Genomic DNA, 22,739 nt, shown 5'->3' on the forward strand with positions numbered 1-22,739 from the left:
AGAGGACGCTGCTTAGCTGCACGGTGCAGGTGGCTCTCACCCGTATGTGCAACAGTCATGTGTAACACGCCTATTTCTTAAATGTTTAAATACTGCTCCGCTTAGCTGCGAGCACGCACACAACACTCAGCAGTCAGAACTGATTTGTCCAACGACTCAGCTTCCACTCTTAAATTCAGCATCCTTATTATTTTTCCCTCAGCACTGACGATAGGCAGGAGCGAGCTCTTGTAAGGGAGGAAATTATGTGCGGCTCCTACGATGATTTTATAGTGAAATGGTGCAGAATGAATGGAGTTCACAGAGCCTCTTCATTCAACGGAGCACAAAATGCCCAAGCTGTGGACCTTACTGCGAAGTTAGGGAGCTGTGCGCCCTCACGCGACAAAATCCCATATTTCAAGCGGGAGAGCGAAGGCTGACTGTTTTGGTTCATGTGGGACACCGTAAAGTTTAGAGGAAACTGATTAGTCTGCTTTCGCTTGTATCGACTGTATTTTTAGTATCCGTCCAACAGCCGGAGCTCAGCAGGTAGTTGCGCTTAGAGAACATATTGGATATTTTTTCTGTTCCTTGCTGTAAAGTTGGAATTAGAAGTCAAAGACCCGTTTAACAACAGCAGAGGCGGGGTGCACTTTGCGCGACTGTTAAGCACAGCTAATTAGCTAGCATTAGTTTCCTTGTTCTGCGGCTCGCGGGATGTCATTCAGGAAAACTTTGAAACTTATTTGCGGCTTCGCTGGAGGCTCCGCAGTCTTGGTTTTCGCTGCCGCAGCCGCCGACTCCAGCGGGTTTTTTGGAGAGCAGGGCGGAGAGAGGGTCAGTCGGTGGTCGAGATTCGCCGTCCTTCAAGCTGCCCAGCCGGCGTTTACCCCTGCCAGCCACACGCCAACCCCGACCGGACACGCCTGGGACTTCAACTGGGACAAGTAAGTTAACGTACATGTGTTGTGCCGTGACTCGCTGTTTGTTCTGACGTGGCTGCCACCGTTATATTTCATCCACTTTTCTACCTTTATATTGAACGTCATACCAAACGGGACCAAGCTGCTATGTAACGGACTGAAGCAGGCATCACCATAACTTGGCAGTCGAGGTGTTTCCCGAATGAAAGACATGAGCATAATGACTTATGACACCGTTAAAGTCCTCTTGCATTGCCGATGGCCAAAAAAGTGTTGTTGTTTTTTAACTCTTTAAAAGTCGGTCAGGCGTGGGTGTTATTCCCAAGCAGATTTAAAGTCAGTTACGTTAACCCACTTTTCCAGCTCTCACCTTAACCACGTGAGACAGTAAGCCACTTCTAATCTCAAAATCACTACGCTTGAACTTTGACCAGGAGAGATCCATCTGCTCTGACCAACGGGAAGAAGAAGGAGAATGCGACCGAAGACCCCACCTCGGAGCAGAACAACAGCAAACCGAAAGCTACACGCAACATCCTCCTCATCAGACACTCCCAGTACAACTTGAGCGGGAATAGTGACAAGGAGAAGATCCTCACTCCTTTAGGTTAGTCGTTCTTGTTTTTATCCACAGGAAACGTAATAGGCAGCCTGCATGCAAAGTAATGCTGGGAGGTAGCCTTGGTGAGTGCTGGGGCTGTTTGTTTTGCTCATACCCCGCAACCCCCAGATTTTCCTTGTTTCTGACAGAGCATTGTTGGAATGATCAGTGTCTCTCCATCCGCAGGCCGTGAACAGGCCGAGCTGACTGGCCAAAGGTTGGCTGCACTTGGATTGAAGTATGACGTGTTAATCCACTCCAGCATGACCAGGGCCACGGAGACAGCAAATATAATCAGTAAATACCTCCCAGGTAACTAGAAAAGGCAACACAGCCAACCACAAACTCAAGTTTGGTAGATTCTTAAAAAGTTACATTTAAAAGTTCTAAACTTGAAGTTGTCTTGTGTCCCTGTGGGTCCAGGAGTGGACTTGGTGAGATGTGACTTGCTGCGAGAAGGTGCGCCTATTGAACCGGTTCCACCTGTCACTCACTGGAAGCCTGACGCTGTGGTGAGAGAACCTACAGCCCATTCCATCTCTGGAGTGGCTGTAGGTTTGATATTCTTTCTTTTTTCCCCCCCCCGGATTTGCTGATACCTAAGGTAACTTTGTTGCCCACGTGTCTGTGCAGTTGTCCTGTCAAGTGCTTGTTGAGGCTTGCGGGTGCGAAAGTCAACCAATACATCAGTGCACTGGCATAGGAATGAATCATGAAAAGAGTTAATTTCCAAAATATTGGAAATGAGGAGTCTTGAAGCTGTTCAGTCTGGTTTTGTGTCATTATGTATATATTCACATGCTTTAAACAAGCTGGTAACTGTTGACAAAGGAACAATCCTATAAAGATGGATTTTTAATGTGAAAGTAAAGATAAGCTATTGCATTTCTTTAGAGACCGGAGTGCTGCTGCAGCAGTTTCATGTATTGATCTAGCGCAGGGGTCTCGAACTCCAGTCCTCGAGGGCTGCTGTCCTGAAGCTTTTCCATGTGTTCCTGTTGCAACACGCCTGAGTAAAGTTAGCAAGAGCATAGAACTTGACTGCATGCTGAAGTGGCAACCCCTAACCCTACTCAAGTAAATTTAAGTTAATGTAAGTGTTTGGGAAAAATATACTTCTAAAAGTACTTTTATTGCACCGTGTTCATTCACTCATGAGCTGCTGTAACATGAATCCAATGGCTGAATCACCACCACAGCATGCAGTTAAGGTCTATAGAGTCTTGCTAATGACCTACAGATTGTAATCAGGGGTGTTGCAACAGGGACACATGAAAAGCTTCAGGACAGCGGCCCTCGAGGACTGGAGTTCGAGACCCCTGATCTAGCGTTTGTTACATCTGCCACATAGTGGGCTTCTTTTTGGAATAAAACTCTTCATGTATTCCTACAATGCACACATGCATTGACTCTGCTTTGGGGTTCATACAGAACCCTTTTATGTGACAAAGGTGGCTTTCAACCTTTCTACTGTCCTCCAGCAGTACCACGAAGATGGAGCTCGCATTGAGGCAGCCTTCCGCCGCTACATCCACCGGGCTGACCCCAAACAGAAGGAGGACAGCTACGAGATCATCGTGTGTCATGCCAATGTCATCCGTTATTTTGTCTGCAGGTTTGTGCTGTCGCTGCTCAGCTGAGGCCAGACTTGTTGCTCTTTGCTTCGCTAATCGATGTATTCAAGCCATTTCACATAGGATTTCTAATTTGTGCTTCACTTGTGTCATTGTGCTCTCATTAAAAAAGTTATAAATTCATTTGCATGTCATTAAATGAAATAAGGAAACATGCTTTAGTGCTGGTTTTCTGCTAAGGGTACAGGAAGATTTCACTGCATCGTGGGGCAAATAGTCAGGGCCTTGTACTATAAAATTTTGGATGATAGTGTTCTTCCCTCAGTCAGAATATTGAAGATGGGTTGTGAATCAGTCTTCCAGCGTAACGATGCTCCAAAACATACCGGCATAGCAACAAGGAAGCGCCTGCTACCGACCAGTCAATCAGTGGCATGTCGTCTGACGTTACATTTTAGTACCTGCTCGGATCACCTGGAAAACCCTGAAAACTGTGGCGAGTCGATCCGAGTAGGTATAATGGAAAAGGGGCTATAAAGATTAGGGAGTGGCCTAGCCAGTCTCCCGATCTCAGCACTGTAGAAAATCTGAGCTGAAGCTTTGAGTTGCCAAGCAGCAGCCAAGAAACGTAAAGCATTTACAAAGTTTCTGTAAAGAGGAGTGGAACAAAATCCCTCCTTTTTCTTTATTCTTTGTATACATTTTTCTCTATAAAAGAGTAAATTATCATAAAAGTTATAGACTTTTTGGGGGGGGGGGGCGGCAGACTTTCAAATTTAGCAAGGGATCCAATAATTATTCCCCACCACTGCATAAGATATTGCCCATGCTGACATGATACTGAGATTACACAATACACTGCAAGACGTTTTACCCCTGAGCTTTTCTTCTTCACTGGAAATTGGTTAACATTTGCTTAGTTAACCCTCACTTATCTGATAAGCTCCACTGCAACAACTGTGGACCTCTGTTAAGGTGGGGGAATCTGTTAGCAGGAAGAGATTTGGCGCCAGTGTATTGATGCGTTACAAGAGGAGGCCTTGTGGTATATTGATGTATTGATGTTTTGATGTTCTGTCCCAGTCCTAAAGTCACTGACTGAAGAACACTTTTCCTATTCCCTTAGATCTGTTTGACTGAGCTTCAGTTTATCCTCTGAATAACTGACAAAAAGTAGTTTAAAAAAATCAAGATATTAGTTAAGGAATTGCACGATCCAATTTTTTAAAAAGAAAAAAGTAGATATTGGTAACACTTATCATATTCTTTATTCCTCAGGGCTCTTCAGTTTCCTCCAGAGGGCTGGTTACGCATGGGTTTGAATAATGGCAGCATCACATGGCTTACCATCCGCCCCAGCGGTAGGGTGGCCCTCAGGACTCTTGGAGATGCAGGATTTATGCCCGCGGACAAACTAACACGGACCTGATGGGCTGACCCATGAAATGTTTCTCCTTAAGTGTCTTCAAATAAATTATGGTGTTGTTTTGTAATTGAACTCTGATGTTATCAGAGACTTTGTGGTGGTGTTGTTACTTCAGTGCCATAGGATGCCAGCAGAAGTGATTAACAGCTGCATAGCAACTCCTCCTGAATGTAATGAAGAATTTTTACACAAGTGACTCATTTTTTTCAAACCAAAAAAATAAATATTTGTAAAGCTGTTGAACATGCTATTAGCTTAACATTTCAGGATTATGTTGTGGTGCCATTGTAGTGAATAAAATCATGAATGCACAACTTGTCACATTTCTTATTTTACTGATAACACAGCCAATGAAATAAGTGGATACATTAACAGTAAAGTAAGAGTGAGGGTTTTTTATTGATTAATTGAAAGCAAATGAGGTCTAGACATACAGAAAGAATTCACCATGAAAGTTAAGTTTTAATAAAGCACAGAATGCTAAAAGCACAAGAAGCATGTTAAGTTTTTTTAAGGTACATTTTTGCAAAGTTCCACATTCAGAAACCAGAATTAGATCTGTTGTCATCTGAGAACACGAGGATGACGACACAATCTTCGCACTGAAGTAGTTTGTGCTCTCGGATAAAGGTATAGTTCACACAAAAAATACATTCTTTAAATGCGAGTGGCCATCTGAATATTCAGGATAATTGGCTTTTTAAGTCCTAGACACAGCTGATAAGCCCTCACCCAGCAGTGACGTTATCCCTACAATACAGACTGGATACAGCAGGTTTTTAGAGGACTGCAAGAACTTGCCGTTATCTACACAAGTTTACTTGAAGTCAGTTTTACCACCTGAGGGATTACTGAAATTTTGGGCCTCAAAGCTCTACTTAGCACTTTGTTAAAATCAAATTCTATCATGAGGGTCGCATGTTCTGCTAATCAACTTCATATTTTAAGCAGCTCTCAACTAATCTGTATTCTCTGTATCATAAGGCAGTTTCATTAACAAGACAGTCGTAACAGGACATAGAAACCCTATCAAGTTACTTTGAGTCTTTCTCGCCCCCTAGTGGTTACAAATCACTTCACACAGCTTTAAAGTGATCGCAACACCAGGCACTAGCCAAATCTGAAATAATACTATACTGATGGGTGTGTTTTGTCATTCATACATTGTAGGAGATGTTTGCCCATAAAAGATACTCCAGAAAAAAGATAAAGAAAAAAAATTGCACAGTCTCTAAGGCCGCCAACAGCGACAGAAAGAAAAAGTCCAGATATGTCCAGGAACTACCGAGAAAAGATGGAAATTGTATGAATTTATTGAAGGACAAAATAAAAACATGGAAGATCTCAGTTGCTTTATTTTCCATACATTTCATGTATGAGCTAGAGGAAATGTGTCCAAACTGACAGAGAGCTGGTCCATCACTTCAGAAAATTAAGGCAATTCCTGAACTGAGGGGGGAAAAAAAGAACATAGGAAATGGCAGTCTGTTTTAACACCATTAATAAAAACATTTAAATTTTGTGCTACTGACCAACATACAAAAAATAATTTTTAAAATATTGACATTTTAATTTTTTTTAAGAACATCTTCAGTGACAATCCTTTTAGGATCCCTCACTAAAGTTTTAGTGATCAACTAACTTTGGGGGGTGTGGCTTGTGTTCACAATATTCATAAAAGTTGAGTCAGGCTATGATAAAGGTGCTTCACACTTGCCACAAATAACGTTACCGTCAATTCAACATGGTCCACACCCATACAGTACATAAATTAGCAAGGTTTGTTTTGTTTTTTACCTTTTAAAGTCTGGAGTTGACATCACAACCTAACTGTGATGAGAATTCCTGTGTTACGTAGGAGTCGTACCATACATCATTAATACAAATCTTCCAGACACTTTGTGCATATTTCTGTTAGGTTTGTGGTTTCTGAGCTCTGGTGTAGCCAGCTCTGTACAGCTGGATTCGGGTGTGTGAGAGAAGGCAGGGCTTGGAGAGGGTATGGCTGCATTGTAGCGCAGGAGGTGGGTGCAGTTAAACTGACGGCTCGTTCAAGTGCTTGAGGCGCTGAATGTAGCTAACGTTGGCAGGGCTGTACCGGCTGGGGCTGAAGTCCGGTGAGGCAGCGTGCCGAGCGGGGCTGAAGCGGCCGGTGGGGGACATCAGGCCGCTGATAGGAGAGCCGGGAGTCTGATGCTGCATCCTGAGTCGTGGTTTTACCACTGCAGGGCTAGGCCAGCTACACAATACAGATCAACACAATAATCAGTGTTTTAGAATAAATTTAATGGTAAATATAAAGCATATTATTTGGGGGACTGGCCTGAGACTAGTGATGTGCGATACCACTCATTTCCTTTCCGATCCCAAGTAAAATCCAGGATGGTATCGAGGATACTGATCCGATACTTTGTACAAAAACTTATTTTATTTATTGTATCTTTTACTGTATCTCAAATTATAGCTTCATAATGATTATGGGATATCAGACTACTTGTTATCATTTAATAATGCAGAATTATCTTATAAAAATAAAAAACCTGAAGTTGTGGCTATTTGAGCATCTTGCCTGCCTGCAGCACTAAAGGACTCAATGAGAGACGTCTGTCTCGCCCTAGCAGCACCCGTCCCTGTCCTCCTCTTCAGTTCGCCTCAACATACACTCGTCATATTCTGTCATATGATTTACTGTGAGGTGTTTGAGGAGGTTAGTGGTGTTGCCACAACACCTCACTGTCTTGCCACATGTATCGCAAACCGCGTCTCGGCTGTTTGTGGAGGTAAAACGTGTCCATGGATGACTCCATTTACGCTCAGCCATTGTTGTGAGTGCGCACGCCAAGGAGCTGGACACATTTATTCAGCTGTATTTCGCACATGACTATGAAAGGCGGAAGAGGAAGTAGTTCCTTCCAATGTAGACAATCCGAATTATATAGTTTCTTTCCACTGTGTTCCTGTTAATGATAAACTACAAATTTACCCCAAATTACTAAAATATCGATATTTTAATATGAGAATTGATTCTAGACCATAAATGGCTGGTATCAGAGGAATCGATATTTTAGTATCAATCCGCACACCACTACCTGAGACTACCCTGCGTGGGTGCGTGTTTAATAGTTGCCTTTATCTCTGCACCCTGGATTTAAAGAGGTGTATTTGGACTCTTGATTTTGAGTTAACACATGATTTAAAGGGCAAAGAGCACATTCTTTGGGTGGCTCAGGTTGGAGAGTGGGTTGATCAATCCCCGACTCAGCGTGCAAGATGGTGAGCCCCAAGTTATACATCCATTTGAGTGAGAATATGACTGTGAGAAAGCACTTCGGTATAGAGGGAAGTCCTCTGTGAATGTGCCGTGTTCAAATTAATACAGGGAGTGCAGAATTATTAGGCAAATGAGTATTTTGTCCACATCATCCTCTTCATGCATGTTGTCTTACTCCAAGCTGTATAGGCTCGAAAGCCTACTACCAATTAAGCAGATTAGGTGATGTGCATCTCTGTAATGAGAAGGGGTGTGGTCTAATGACATCAACACCCTATATCAGGTGTGCATAATTATTAGGCAACGTCCTTTCCTTTGGCAAAATGGGTCAAAAGAAGGACTTGACAGGCTCAGAAAAGTCAAAAATAGTGAGATATCTTGCAGAGGGATGCAGCAGTCTCAAAATTGCAAAGCTTCTGAAGCGTGATCATCGAACAATCAAGCGTTTCATTCAAAATAGTCAACAGGGTCGCAAGAAGCGTGTGGAAAAACCAAGGCGCAAAATAACTGCCCATGAACTGAGAAAAGTCAAGCGTGCAGCTGCCAAGATGCCACTTGCCACCAGTTTGGCCATATTTCAGAGCTGCAACATCACTGGAGTGCCCAAAAGCACAAGGTGTGCAATACTCAGAGACATGGCCAAGGTAAGAAAGGCTGAAAGACGACCACCACTGAACAAGACACACAAGCTGAAACGTCAAGACTGGGCCAAGAAATATCTCAAGACTGGTTTTTCTAAGGTTTTATGGACTGATGAAATGAGAGTGAGTCTTGATGGGCCAGATGGATGGGCCCGTGGCTGGATTGGTAAAGGGCAGAGAGCTCCAGTCCCACTCAGATGCCAGCAAGGTGGAGGTGGAGTACTGGTTTGGGCTGGTATCATCAAAGATGAGCTTGTGGGGCCTTTTCGGGTTGAGGATGGAGTCAAGCTCAACTCCCAGTCCTACTGCCAGTTTCTGGAAGACACCTTCTTCAAGCAGTGGTACAGGAAGAAGTCTGCATCCTTCAAGAAAAACATGATTTTCATGCAGGACAATGCTCCATCACACGCGTCCAAGTACTCCACAGCGTGGCTGCAAGAAAGGGTATAAAAGAAGAAAAACTAATGACATGGCCTCCTTGTTCACCTGATCTGAACCCCATTGAGAACCTGTGGTCCATCATCAAATGTGAGATTTACAAGGAGGGAAAACAGTACACCTCTCTGAACAGTGTCTGGGAGGCTGTGGTTGCTGCTGCACGCAATGTTGATGGTGAACAGATCAAAACACTGACAGAATCCATGGATGGCAGGCTTTTGAGTGTCCTTGCAAAGAAAGGTGGCTATATTGGTCGCTGATTTGTTTTTGTTTTGTTTTTGAATGTCAGAAATGTCTATTTGTGAATGTGGAGATGTTATATTGGTGTCACTGGTAAAAATAACTAATTGAAATGGGTATATATTTGTTTTTTGTTAAGTTGCCTAATAATTATGCACAGTAATAGTCACCTGCACACACAGATATCCCCCTAAAATAGCTAAAACTAAAAACTACTTCCAAAAACATTCAGCTTTGATATTAATGAGTTTTTTGGGTTCACTGAGAACATGGTTGTTGCTCAATAATAACATTATTCCTCAAAAACACAACTTGCCTAATAATTCTGCACTCCCTGTAGAAAACACCAGTTCATTTACATGCCAGAATCTGTAAGATCTGAATGTACAGTAGTTTAAATGTCAGTCTTGTAGATTTCAGTACTGATTTCTCTTTTTTCCATCAATGTTTCTGTGGATGCCCTCTGTCATGATGTAAAATGTAAAATAAAAATAACAGCTTCTAAGCTGTGTGCAGAGCCAGTTTTTAAGCTTAAACAGTAATGAAAAGCAAGATAATAAAAGCAAATGCAAGGGACGGGAACTGATAAGAATTTAGCAATTTCGATTCTATTATCAGTATCTCATTGATTTGATTTCTCATCAATTCTCTATCGATTCTCCTTGGCTACATTTTGAGAGTCACCACATTTGCTAAGCTGCATATCAAAGACATAACATTTGTACAAATTAACCGCATTCTGTGTGGTCAAATGTTTGTGCATGTTGGAGGCGTCTCCCCTCTTTGTTGTGATCAGTGTTGGGGTTGTTACTCAAAAAAAATGTGCATTACACATATTACACAGAACTGGTTCTCAGTTCCCATTTCAGCAACTACTGCACTAAACTGACCTTTAGTGCTGATTAAAGACATGAAAAAGTATTATCATCATCATCATCATCACCTGGTACTGAAACCTTTGAAGCCAGCAGGATCACACCCACACGTGAAATAAGCATACAAATAACTATGAACAGGGTTTGCAGGAAATTTAACTAGCTATAATGCTAACTGTACGACAGAGGAAAACAATGGAGCTGTGCTAGCCTAGCTGCATCTCTGCACACTGTGGAGAAAAAGAGGGGGAAAAAACAAAAGGGCATACTTCCCAGCCAACACAAGCAAGAAAGCACCAATTCACAGTTTATGTAGATTAGCCAAGCAGGACCTAGCCTACTGTAATCCATGATTAATGGACATAAGTTGACAGATAGCAGCAGAACAGATATAATTATGTTAGCTGTTGACATTCACCTGGTTCATTATTCTTTTTAAGTCTGCCTACAACTGCCATCAAACACACACACAGCCTGTAAAACACTGGTGGAAACCCTGCATTGATATGCCAGCCAAGCTTACTAACCTCTGCATATCTGAGGCAGAGTATGACTTCACTGTGCTCTTCCACTTATGAATACTCGGATACTTCTGAGGATCGATGTCTGTGCCCTCTATTGCTGACAGGACCGCTCTGTCCAGTTTGGTTGGAGAATCACTGTAAAAAAGACAGACGATTAATCAGCTACTTATCACTTCAGCTCAGTTGGGGATCATCAGACTGCTCCTAATTGTACCGTCTGCCTGTCACATCCCACTAACAGCATCTAGCTCAGAGTGTGTTACACAGTACTTCTCTGGATTATCACAGAAATATTCACAAATGCTTCATGTAGTTCAGTTTCTTTTCCACATAGTCTCATATTTAATTTTATTTACAATACCAAACTTAAAGATTCTCAGGAACATTTTCTATTTGTCTGCTATAAACTGAATCCTCTGCAGTGAAAGCAAGTGCGACTCACCCATCAATAAAAAGTCCTCTTCTGACATGTGGTGGGGTCCTGGGTAAGAACTCATGGGAGTTCTCTAAGGACTTATAAGAGGACCCAGAGGATCCTGAGCTGCTTAAGTCCCTGCCCCCGTGGTCCCATGACTTGGACCTAGCGCAGAAATTGCGCAACCCTGACACTGACCCCCTAGTCCTACCCAGCATCTCCAGACTCTCCTCTGCTTCAAAGTACTCCTCTGAGCTGCCGCTGCTGTGCCTCTCTTCTTTACCTGCTCCCTCTGTTCTCCAGCCTGGCCCATCCACAGTCTCACCATCTTGACCGCTGTGACTGAGAGACAGGAGGTTCAGCACAGAGCTCAGGTCTGTGGCTGAGGAGGAGTTATAGTCCCGAGCCTCCCTATGACGGTTCCCACCACTGCTCCTTCTCTCTCTGCAGCTGGTGGGACTGTCTGGTGGCTCCTGCAGAGACATGCGCTCAAACTCCACCATGAGATTGGAAATAGGCGACAGCATGCAGGAAGAGGATGGGGAGGTGCGTGGGGACACCTTGTCTCCATTGTGAGTCCTATCTCTGGAGGAGGAGCACACCCCGTTTTTACAGACTACACCAGGCGACAGGAGGCCGTCTTTGCAGCAGCACAGCAGGTCCTGCTCGGCAGCAGTCTCGATCAGGTCGGCCCCGTGGTGGCGGAGCGCGATGTGGAACTCGCGGCCACCCACAGCTCCTTTCAGGACGTCCTTGGATGCAGCACAGGAGGTGATGCTGGTGAGTGCTGCGTTCTGCCGGTTCTTCATCTCCTCAAGGCTGATATCGTCACCCTCGTCCAGGAAGGCACCAACAGAAATAGAGTTGCAGAACTTTTTGGGCTTCCCTGCAATCAGCGAAGAATGAGTAACAAAAAACTGTAAACTAAAGAGTGGTGCACTTTGCTTTAGGGCAAAAAAACGAGGTATGAAACTTTGCAAAGACCATTTAATATAACAAGAGGCTATACTTGAGAAACACACTGATTACGCTACATCACTAAAAATTAACACATTAAATCAGGATGTGATCAGAAATGTGCACAGTCCATCTCAGCAACCCATACTTCTCAAATATAAAGCACTTTGTACCTGGAGAGGGGGTTTTAAACCTGTTGCTGGTTTCATTCTCGCCGGCCCCCTCATGAGTCCGTGAACTGAAATCCTTCTTGCTCAGGTAATCGTCCAGCTTGCGGAGCCCCTCACCAGATGACAGATCCACAAAACTATCCAGGAAGTCCCAATATTCCGCCCAGGGGTGTCCCATCTCATGAGCTAGGTCTCTGTAGGCAAGACGTAGATTCATTTAAATAACAAAGATATTTGTTTATTTATTGGTTCCCCATGATTGTGGCTAATGTTGAAGCTGATCTGCGTGGGTTAAAAGGATGCATAATCAAAATTAACCCATTACATTAATTTCGATTTATATTTCTACTGTTGGACTTTAAAAAAAGAAGCTGTGCATGTTTCCAAAAAACACAAAACTAGTCCTCAATTATCTTAAACTGGACTTTGATTCAGTCACTCTCTAAAATGAGCTTCTCCTTACCTTTAAGCCAGCTTTGTTATGATTTTCCTTTACAAATTCATTTGAACAGGAGGTGGACTTTGTTGCTCACAGCCAGATCTATTCAATTCAGTTTTATTTATATCACACCAAATCACAATAACAGTTACCTCAAGGCGCTTTATATTGTAACATAAATACCTTCCAATAATAGTAAGTAAACCCCATCAATCAGATGAGCTATGAGCAAGCACATGGCAACAGTGGGAAGGGGAAAAACTCCCTTTTAACAGGAAGAAACCTGAAATTATCATAATAAGGATATCCTCTCCAATATTTTAGAGAGCCAAGAGTCAGGGGGAAAACCCCAAACAAACCCAGACCTCATTAACTAAAACTTTAGCCATGATTATTATGAGTATCCACCATTATAGCAGAATAATAGTAATAAACTGCTAAATATTATTTTGGTAATTTGAAGAGCTGATTATTCCAATTATTGACGGGGAAGGTTAATGCATAAGTCGACCTTCACATAGTTACATAATGGGCTGTTCTATTCTCAGTGGTATATGGAATACAAAACATTTTAAACATTAAACAAAACATTAAAAACTGTCCACCATTTGGTTGACAGTTTTTGGTGGACACCAGAGGTGAAGGGAGCCACCAGGCTGAAGAAGGAGGCCTATCGGGCTTGGTTAGCCTGTGCAGTTAAACAACTCCTTGGTGGCAGAGCCCCTGGTGTTGATGAGGTCCGCCCCGAGTTCCTGAAGGCTCTGGACGTTGTAGGGCTGTCCTGGTTGACACGCCTCTACAATGTTGCGTGGAGATCAGGGGCAGTACCTGTGGACTGGCAGACCGGGGTGGTGGTCCCCATCTTTAAGAAGGGGGACCGGAGGGTGTGTTCCAACTACAGGGGGATCACACTCCTCAGCCTCCCTGGGAAAGTCTATGCCAGGGTGCTGGAAAGGAGAGTTCGTCCGTTAGTCGAACCTTGGATACAGGAGGAACAATGCGGTTTTCGTCCTGGTCGCGGAACACTGGACCAGCTCTTTATCCTCTCCAGGATTCTTGAGGGTGCATGGGAGTTTGCCCAACCAGTCTACATGTGTTTTGTGGACTTGGAGAAGGCATTCGACCGTGTCCCTCGGGGTGTCCTGTGGGAGGTGTTGCGGGAATATGGGGTGTCTGGCCCATTGCTACGGGCCATTCGATCCCTATATAACCGTTGCAAGAGCTTGGTTCGCATTGCCGGCGATAAGTCGGACTCGTTCCCGGTGGGTGATGGGCTCCGCCAGGGCTGCCCTTTGTCTCCGGTTCTGTTCATAATTTTTATGGACAGGATTTCTAGGCGCAGCCAAGTGGCGGAGGGCTTTCGCTTTGGTGGCCTCAGAATCTCATCTCTGATTTTTGCGGATGATGTGGTTCTGTTGGCTTCATCGGGTGAGGGCCTCCAGCTCGCACTGGAACGGTTCGCAGCCGAGTGTGAAGCAGCGGGAATGAGGATCAGCACCTCCAAATCTGAGGCCATGGTTCTCAGCCGGAAAAGGGTGGAGTGCCCACTCCGGGTCGGGGATGAGTTCCTGCCCCAAGTGGAGGAGTTCAAGTATCTTGGGGTCTTGTTCGCGAGTGATGGGAGAAGGGAGCCGGAGATCGACAGACGGATTGGGGCTGCAGCTGCAGTAATGCGGACGCTGCACCGGTCCGTCGTGGTGAAGAGGGAGCTGAGTGTAAAAGCGAAGCTCTCAATTTACCGGTCGATCTACGTCCCTACCCTCACCTATGGCCACGAGCTGTGGGTAGTGACCGAAAGAACGAGATCGCGGATACAAGCGGCAGAAATGAGCTTCCTCCGAAGGGTGGCTGGCCTCTCCCTTAGAGATAGGGTGAGAAGTTCGGCCATCCGGGAGGGGCTCAGAGTAGAGCAGCTGCTGCTCCACATCGAAAGGAGCCAGCTGAGGTGGTTCGGGCATCTGACAAGGATGCCCCTTGGGCGAGGTGTTCCAGGCATGTCCCACCGGGAGGAGGCCCCGGGGCAGACCCAGGACACGCTGGACAGATTATATCTCTCGGCTGGCCTGGGAACGCCTTGGTGTTCCCCCGGATAAGCTGGAGGAGGTGGCTGGGGAGAGGGAGGTCTGGGCCTCTTTGCTTAGGCTGCTGCCCCCGCGACCCGGCCCCGGACAAAGCGGATGAAGATGGATGGATGGATGGATGGATGGATGGATGGATGGATGGGATGGATTAAAAACTGTATCCTACTGTGGTTTAGCTAATCATCCATAATGAAGTGAAAGCTTCCAATATGTATGACTATGTGAAAAGTGCAGAGATGGCATTTAACAGATGATATCTGTGCATCACAGCGGACACAGATATTCCTGAGAAAGTTACTGAAAATAAAATAAGACTTAGGTTTTGGACGTACCTGCCTACTCTCTCCGCCCCTCTGTCAGGATCAGACTTAAGTATGTGGTGGTAAAGTTCTGCCCGGTCTCTGGGTGGCGTCTTCCAGAACCGGCGAAAATCATCTGCCTACAGTGGAAGACAATATGTGTTTTAAAAAAAAAATTATTACGGCCTTCATAAACACTGATAAGCAGGTTTTTTTGTTGTTGTTGTTTTTAAACTTGCTTTAGAGGGGTTTAGGGGGCCAGCAAAGGCAGTGACAGCCATCATGGGATCCTTGGGGCTTCTTGTGTGTCGCTGGATTAGCGAGAGACTTTCTGAGGACTCAGGTGACCATGGAGCACCAATGATGGGCTGGGAGGTATTGTCAGTTGCTCTCAGCAAAGGGATATAGCAACGGTCTGTGAAACAACAGAGACTCAAAGTCAGCATGACAACATAACTCATGACAACATTTACATATCGTCAAAGGTGGAAGCGGTGGGAGTCGAACCTTAAGCTGGCAGAGTACGTCAAAACAAAATCTAAGTTTATGTGTTGTCATGTGGCTGCTGCATATGGCGTTGGCAGTGTGCGCATACCAAATGGTATAAAGAAATACAGTATGCAGAACGCCGTGCCAAATGCTCTGACGCTGCACACCAGATGCCTTCAACTCTCACCGGACTGAACAAAAACTTGTCATGATTTGCAAAACAAACTTGTTGCAGTTTATTCATGAGTATACCCGCTCAGTAACACTAACACATGCAGTCTCGAGAGCTTGAAAAAAGTAACTGGATTTCTTTAGTTTTGTAAATACGTTTCACCTCTCAAACCTAAAGACATCCAGGGCTCTTTTTTCAAGCTCACAAGACTATTATGACCGACACTTAACAGCTCCAATTTTACAAATATTAAAAGGACAGATTTAAAAAAAAACAAAAAACTAAGATGTCACATGCTGTGTGTTGAACCAGCCCAAGGAGAACAAACTTAATTTGTAAGAAATGTGCTAATCCCTTACCCTCCAGGTAGTCACTTATCTTCTGTTTCACTTCTGGACTTTTATTCTTTCTGCTGCATATAAGCTGTGGGAAAGAGGGAAACAAAATAATGATGCGTGAACAGACATTTATGTACAGCTGTTGCTGGATCAAGTGAGGAAAGAATTTGCTCATCTAAGTTTAGCTTACAATGTTCAGTGAGTGATTGCTGCCAAAGGAATTCAAAAAGCAAGCTTAGAGGTCACAGCTTAAAAACCTGTGTGGGCATAACTGCGCCTCCCTGAACAACTACTGCGAGGATTGCACTGAGAGAGACTGTATTTGCTAGACAGCACTCATATAAATGCGTACACATTCACGGTCACTCCTGTGGTTTAATCCATGCTCCATGTGTGTGCATCTGTGTGTGCTGCTCGTTTAAATAATGGTTCGAAATGTAAGCACTTACATCCCTAGGCGTCTGGCCATCCTTATTCTCACGGTTCTTATCAATGTCAGGATGCGAGCACAGGACATTGACCACATCTGGACACCCAAACTTACAGGCAAAGTGGAGCGGTGTTTCAAAGCCCTACAGTGGGGGAAAAACAAAATAATAAAGTTACTGGGCTCTGTTCATATTATTATTTAAAATGAATCTATTCAGGTTCAATTGGGAGTGTGAAAGAACTGACAGCTTTATCTGGAGTGTTGAGGTAAAGGTCTACAATGTAGCGGATTCGTTTCTGCAGCATGACTTCCTGGTCATCTGGGTACATGAGGCGCATAAACTCTGGGTTTTCCAAGGTGTCCAGCAGCAGCTGAGCAATCCCTGCCTGGTTTTCCTTGGCTGCCACATGCATTACATTGTACCGGCAGCCCTCCTGAACATAACAAACCACAGAGGAACGACTGAATGGGTCAGGAATCCTTTTTAATCTCCAGTTAACAGAAACTGCATGTTTTTTTCTAAAAATCAGAATCTGACTTTGGGATTAATCAGGGATTAACAACATGCCACTGATTTTATTTGAATACCTGCAGCTTAATAAACAAACAGTTATTTATAATATACTAGCATCAACTATGAACACTTTAAATCCCAATTTTTAAAGTACTTTTAAATGTAAAACAAACACATGAATTACTTTGATGCAAAAATTCCATTTCAGCACATCCAGCAGGTAAATTCACTTTTGTTTTTGTCTCAGGAGCTACAAGCTTGACACACACACACAGTAACTGAAAGGCTGGCGCTGATAGAGTCAAAATATTTATGTATCAACAAATGGCAAGTCAGGCCATGCTACTCTATTAATAGCAAAGACTTTCCAGAGATTGTGGCGGCATCTCTGTGCTATCTTAAGATGCTAAATACCATGCAACTTTCAGTCAGCGTTATAAACAGTCCGAATATACCAAAAGTATTCACTACATGTTCCCACCTGAACAATAGTGGGATTATCTCCTGAGCCAATGAGATAGCGTGGATTGCCCCAGACCAGTTCGCTGAAGGCCGTCTCATCGCCCTTCTCCACAGCTTTCCTTAGTTTGGCCGTCAGGTCCTGAGAGCGCGGGCTCTTAAAACTGTTGGCACGCTCCCGGTTGATGGTATCGACCTCCACGTTGTCTGGGGTGGAAGGGAGAAAGAGACGAAGCTGGTCACTGCAGTGAAGAATTTTTCAGGAGTGCCTTGCACAATGGCTCGGATTCTAGCTCGATCTGTAGTCTTTTTATCCGCTTGTGCCTTTTAACATGTCAGATACATCAGCAAACTGTGAAATCTTTGAACTATGCTGCACCTCTATATTCACACTGTAATAAATACAGCGATCAGCTCACAGATGCCACTTCACTTAAAAGCGATAACAATTTTGACTGATAACGGTGCACTGCTTTATCAGGCAATAAACTAACACAAGATGAGAAAATAAAAACTAATTCAATTGAATAAAAATACACAAAAAAAATACTGTGAAGCTCTTTTAGAAGCGAAGCCTAAATCATTTCATGTACTTACCTTTACTAATGGGCAGGCCTGGTTTGACAGGAGATACACAGACCGACTTGCTGGGAGAGGGAAAGTAATCACAGATCCCCTTAGCAAACTTCTCAGCATCCTCACGGTTGGAAAAGGCTTTAAAACGGGCTCCCTTCATCGTCTTTACAGCTTGAAGGGCATCTTTCTTATCTGAGTACACATGTGCTCCCTCTGCAGAAAAACACAAAAACCATTTTAATTCTTTTATTTGGTACTCCGTTTTTCCTTAATTGTTGTGTTTTACAGTGGCCTAACCGGTGGCTGGGTTTTTTCCACATTTTTTGCCCTGTCTGTCTTGTCAGCCACGTAAGTGCCACTGCTTCTGCAACTGCAAAAAAAGCCTGCCTTGACTGATTAACATTAACAGCACTGATTTTTATGGAAGCTCAAAGTGAATTTAGATCATTGCCCCAGAGAGGTCAGGCTGTCCTACTGCCTGACTGCTCACTGCCAAGAAAAGAAAATGTTTGTCCACTAAACAAATATATATATATAAATAAATATATAAATAAAAAAATATCTTAATTATCTGATTATTATTGGATAAACCATATTTCTGAGACATTTCTTCTGTTCTTTGCCTTTGAAGTACTTTTTGTAACAACACTGCAAATTTAAATGCTTCAATCCAATATAAATTGTTTTTATTTAGTGAAGCACAGACTTTTAGCTTTAATTCAAGCGGTTTAACAACATTATTACATTAACTGTTGGAATTACATGCATTTTTATACTTAGCTCCTCATTTTCAACAACTTAAAAGGCTATTTGACAAACACTGTAGAATATCCCTTTTCTTTGCCTTGAGAAACGGGGCTTTGGGTGGTTAAATCAGTTTTGGAGATTATAACCCTGTACACTATGAGCAGTCACATGATGCCCATGCCATAATATTTACTGCACCATATTCAACAGATGAGATCTTTCAGATCATAAATGTTCTCTTTCCTTCTTCATATTTTCCTCTTCCCATCATTCTAGTACATTTTATTTTTGTTTGTGTCCGAAGAATCTTTTAGGAGTTTGTGGTCTGTTTTAGGTTTCTTCATCCTGAGTGGAACTGAGTAACTGAGCATGGTTTGTGTCTCGTTATAAACACTCTGTATTTCAATTCATGAAGACGTCTCTCGATTGTAGACCCTGACAGTTATGCACTTACCTACTTGAGATTTTTGAATTTGTTGACTTGGTGTGAAATTTCCTAACCCCCCTTTTTTTCCCAGTCTTTCTTAACATTTGCTTTAGTTGTCTTCTGTGATTTTTCAAGTCATTTGGAGTTGCTAAACTGGACAGTGCATCTATTTATTTTCAAGAACAAACACAATTGTTTATTTGGCCATTTCTTACATTTTTGCAATCAGTCTGATAGGATAGGTTTATTTTAGTTTTCAGCCAAATGATAGCCTCCTTCACTTGCATCAGTATCTGTTTGGATCTCATAGTGACAGCTGCCTGTAATCCTAAACAGTTACTGCAATTCTGTTGTTAGAGCCACTGAATTAAAGCCATTGTGATAATATGCTAGTCATATGACTAATATAGGTTATTACAAGACAATAATTCCAACAATTGTTACTCCAAAGTTCACCGTCTTAAAAGGACAAATATCATGTCACACAGTCTAGGAAACATAAACAGTAATAACTACATTTCTAAAATTAAACTAACAAATGCATGCAAAATAATGCTAACTAGTCATCCAGCAGCTGGGAGCATCTCCACAGCTAGTGTCAATAACAGTAAAGACAGGTGAAGGATGGTGAAAAGAGAGCAAAGCTGCTCCAAAATAACTTGTACTAGGATAGAAGCTGTCGCTATAGTTCAGATTTTTTGGGGTTTATAAAATGGACTCATTTGCTTCATTCCTGCCATCGTCTTACTGGTGGCAGGGCTCAGTTCCTCTACACTACTTGAAACGCAAACAGGTGGGGCAAAAACAGCGTGTTGTACCATGTTTTTAAACTGCGTGAAGTAATGCTAAATTGTTTCAAAGTATTGTTTCTACAATTTCCAAAGTCAACAACACTTGGCAAGTAATTCTTCATACCAAAATTAAACATGATATCTAATGGACTCTAAAAAAGTAAGAAGCTGAGTTTCTCTTACCATTTCTTGCCAAGACATCCTCCCAAAGTGGACACACTCCATAATAAAGGGTTGGGGACACTTGTGCTGGCTTTGAAGGAGTTTCCACTTTGGACTGCAAGTTACTGCCCTCAGCAGAGCTGTTTGAGTTTGTATTTTCTGATATTTCTTCTTCCTCTGGAGGGTTGAGACCCACACCGTAGCCAAAGTCCAATTCTTCATTGGCAGCCTTTGAGGAGCTGCTGCTTGCTCCAGAGGTTGTGGGCACAACAGCCGAGGTGGCACATGACAGAGATTTGGCATGATCCACCACAATGTTCAAGGCACCAGCTGAAGAGCTGCTGTCTGTTTCAGTGGTACTGCTCTCTGGTCCAGCCAGGATACGGGCTAATTTCCTCTCATAGGTGGCACGGGTGGTGGGTGTAATGGGTCCACACTTGACGTTTGCCCGGGCAAACTCCTCGGACAGTTCATCGGCACTTAGCCCCCTCAACCTGCTCAGAGCCGCCTCCATGCTTCAGCTCCCTGTAACACAGCACAAACTTCAGCATTTACAAACAGCAGCTATTGATAAACAACTTCCTATACACTATAGTTTTATCATTACTCATAAAAATAAGTAGTACTTAAACTAAAAGTTGATGGATGTCTAAATCAAGCTTAGACTAGTATGTCAACATTTTCCACTGCATTCCACACGTGTGCAATTAAACAGTCTCTAATTACTGCGTGCACAATAGCTAAATGCCATGTATAATTTAATATACTCCAACAGTCAGTCCAAAGTTTTAAAATGTAACACACCGATACTACCATCACTGACACCCCCCCCCCCCCCCCCCTTTCAGTAGCAAAAAGATAATCATTTACATTTAATAAGCATGAGTATGTGTCTTCAACAGCCTCAATGAATTTTTTAATTAATATGACAGAAAAACACCCGGTGGTACTGATGGTCTAAATGCTTATTTTAACGTAGCATATTATGCCTCAACAGAACCACCGAGACCAGTGTTGGACTAGCATCTACTAGCTAGCCTGCTAACCAGCAAGTCAGCTTTAAAAGCCGGTAGTTTGCCTGACAAAGCTAGCACAAGAGACGCTGCTCGGAAGGAATGTAGATGGGGCTGGAATACTGACCAATATAAATCTGCATTAAAGTAAGTGCATAATAACAATATTAGTATGTTCATTCGCACGCTGTCACGCCCAAGTATGTCATTCGAGGTGGGTTTTCAGGCTGTAACGTAATAAATGTGATACGTGTTCGCAGTGATGATGCTGATAAAAAAAAAATTTAGTCACAAATGTGTCTCTTTACTTACCAAGGAACATTTTTTATTGAATGTACGGAGAGCTATGGGAAACCGTTTAGTTTTGCACAGATCAACTGTTGGACAGACACAAAGCTGGAGACGGTCTGGAAGAGTCTCATTGTTTACAACACGTTCTGCGCATGTTCAAATTTAAGGGAGGGCGCACGATGCGTTTAGGACTATAGGAAAATTTACAACTAGCTCACTTGAAAGTGACAGCAGCCAATCACAAATCGATTTTTTAAACATTTCTTTCTCTTAAAATATGCTACTGTTGTGGTTAAAGATCATTTAGATGACACCTTACACTGGATGTGACATGGGTTTAAATAACATCACTGCTGAACTCTCTCTACATCACTAGTTTGTTTTAAATACCGTATGTTTCTACATTTGTTAATAATAATACTCAACGTAACATGTCAAATATTTTGTGCATGTTGGTGACAAGAGCCTTTATCGGGACATGGCTGCTGGTCTACAGTTAAAAATACACCGTCCTCATATTTACGTACTTTCTGCTAGCCTTTAATATAGCATCATGCTGTGCCTTAGTAGACGTGACTAATTCAAGGAAACGATAACCTAGCGCCGATTTTTGTAGTTAATAACAGACATACTATTTTACAGTGAATAAGAAAAATACAAAAACAATGAAGAATCTGAAATGTAAAACTGGTATAAAGAAAATGGTAAATATTTTGTGTTAGCACAAAGCCATGTACGCAGGCCAAACTGATCACTTATCGGGTAAAACAAACGCAGGGCATGGCGAAGGTATTCAAATAACTGAAACGATCAACTGCACGAATGATCGTTAAATATGAAAATTAGATTAGAGTGACATTAGGTATGCGATTCATTTCAGGAAGCTGAGATTGTCAGCCATGCTAGCAGTCATTAGCCAGCTGGCAAGCCAAGAAGCTAACCACTCGAGCTACCGGTTAGTGATAATAAAAACTGATACGAACGTTAAACGCACATTTTTTTCTGGTTTTACATTGCATATAACCGTAAACATGTACCCCAGTCAACTGTACATCAATGATATATTAATATATAATTTTAATTGTACCATTCCCACCTCCTCCTCCTCTCCCCGGCTATTTTGCTAGGTGTCTTCTCACCGCGACGGTTTCAAAATGCACAGAGCGAGGACCCGCTTCCGTCTAAAATACTGCCTGAGCAAAAATAACGATTGAAAAGAAAAAATTCAAAGTGGAAACAGGAAACAAAAATACGGGGTAATTTACAGAGTTTCATATTTAACTTATACTTGAATGGGCACACCGTGACAGATGAATAGTGCAATTTTATGATAAATACCAATATCACATCTTTTTAAATCAGGGTCAAAATGTCTGGAAAAAAAAAAAAAAAAAAAAAATATATATATATATATATATATATATATATATATATATATATATATATATATATATATATATATATATATATATAT

At 42.7% G+C, this 22,739-nt stretch overlaps 2 protein-coding genes across 5 annotated transcripts; one reads left to right on the top strand and one right to left on the bottom strand.

The window, feature by feature from the left end:
* Positions 1-433: 433 nt before the first annotated feature.
* On the top strand, positions 434-4,776 carry pgam5 (PGAM family member 5, serine/threonine protein phosphatase, mitochondrial). Of its 2 annotated transcripts, none has more exons than XM_085424362.1 (6): positions 434-929; positions 1,340-1,512; positions 1,693-1,818; positions 1,930-2,018; positions 2,988-3,121; positions 4,359-4,776. In XM_085424362.1, the coding sequence occupies exons 1-6, from the start codon at positions 700-702 to the stop codon at positions 4,507-4,509; spliced, it is 903 nt and encodes a 300-aa protein (XP_085280488.1). In that variant the 5' UTR covers positions 434-699; the 3' UTR covers positions 4,510-4,776. The 2 variants fall into 2 exon arrangements, with proteins under 2 accessions (XP_085280488.1, XP_085280489.1); XM_085424363.1 differs by having other exon boundaries at positions 2,991-3,121.
* Positions 4,777-4,915: 139 nt separating this feature from the next.
* Positions 4,916-22,454, bottom strand: ankle2 (ankyrin repeat and LEM domain containing 2). Of its 3 annotated transcripts, none has more exons than XM_085424357.1 (13): positions 22,353-22,454; positions 19,983-20,486; positions 17,856-18,047; positions 17,281-17,465; positions 16,531-16,719; positions 16,305-16,427; positions 15,877-15,940; positions 15,092-15,271; positions 14,890-14,992; positions 12,041-12,231; positions 10,938-11,796; positions 10,499-10,630; positions 4,916-6,745 (listed from the first exon to the last, which is right to left on the bottom strand). In XM_085424357.1, exons 2-13 carry the CDS (start codon positions 20,473-20,475, stop codon positions 6,541-6,543), a joined length of 2,916 nt encoding a protein of 971 aa, XP_085280483.1. In that variant the 5' UTR covers positions 20,476-20,486; positions 22,353-22,454; the 3' UTR covers positions 4,916-6,540. The 3 variants fall into 3 exon arrangements, with proteins under 3 accessions (XP_085280483.1, XP_085280486.1, XP_085280484.1); XM_085424360.1 differs by having other exon boundaries at positions 22,362-22,423; XM_085424358.1 differs by lacking the exon at positions 22,353-22,454 and adding an exon at positions 21,287-21,432.
* Positions 22,455-22,739: the final 285 nt, after the last annotated feature.

This window comes from Rhamphochromis longiceps, linkage group LG12, assembly GCF_057381845.1.
Source record: "Rhamphochromis longiceps isolate RC_006_pf linkage group LG12, R_longiceps_female_GT1.1, whole genome shotgun sequence".
Classification (NCBI taxonomy): domain Eukaryota; kingdom Metazoa; phylum Chordata; class Actinopteri; order Cichliformes; family Cichlidae; genus Rhamphochromis; species Rhamphochromis longiceps.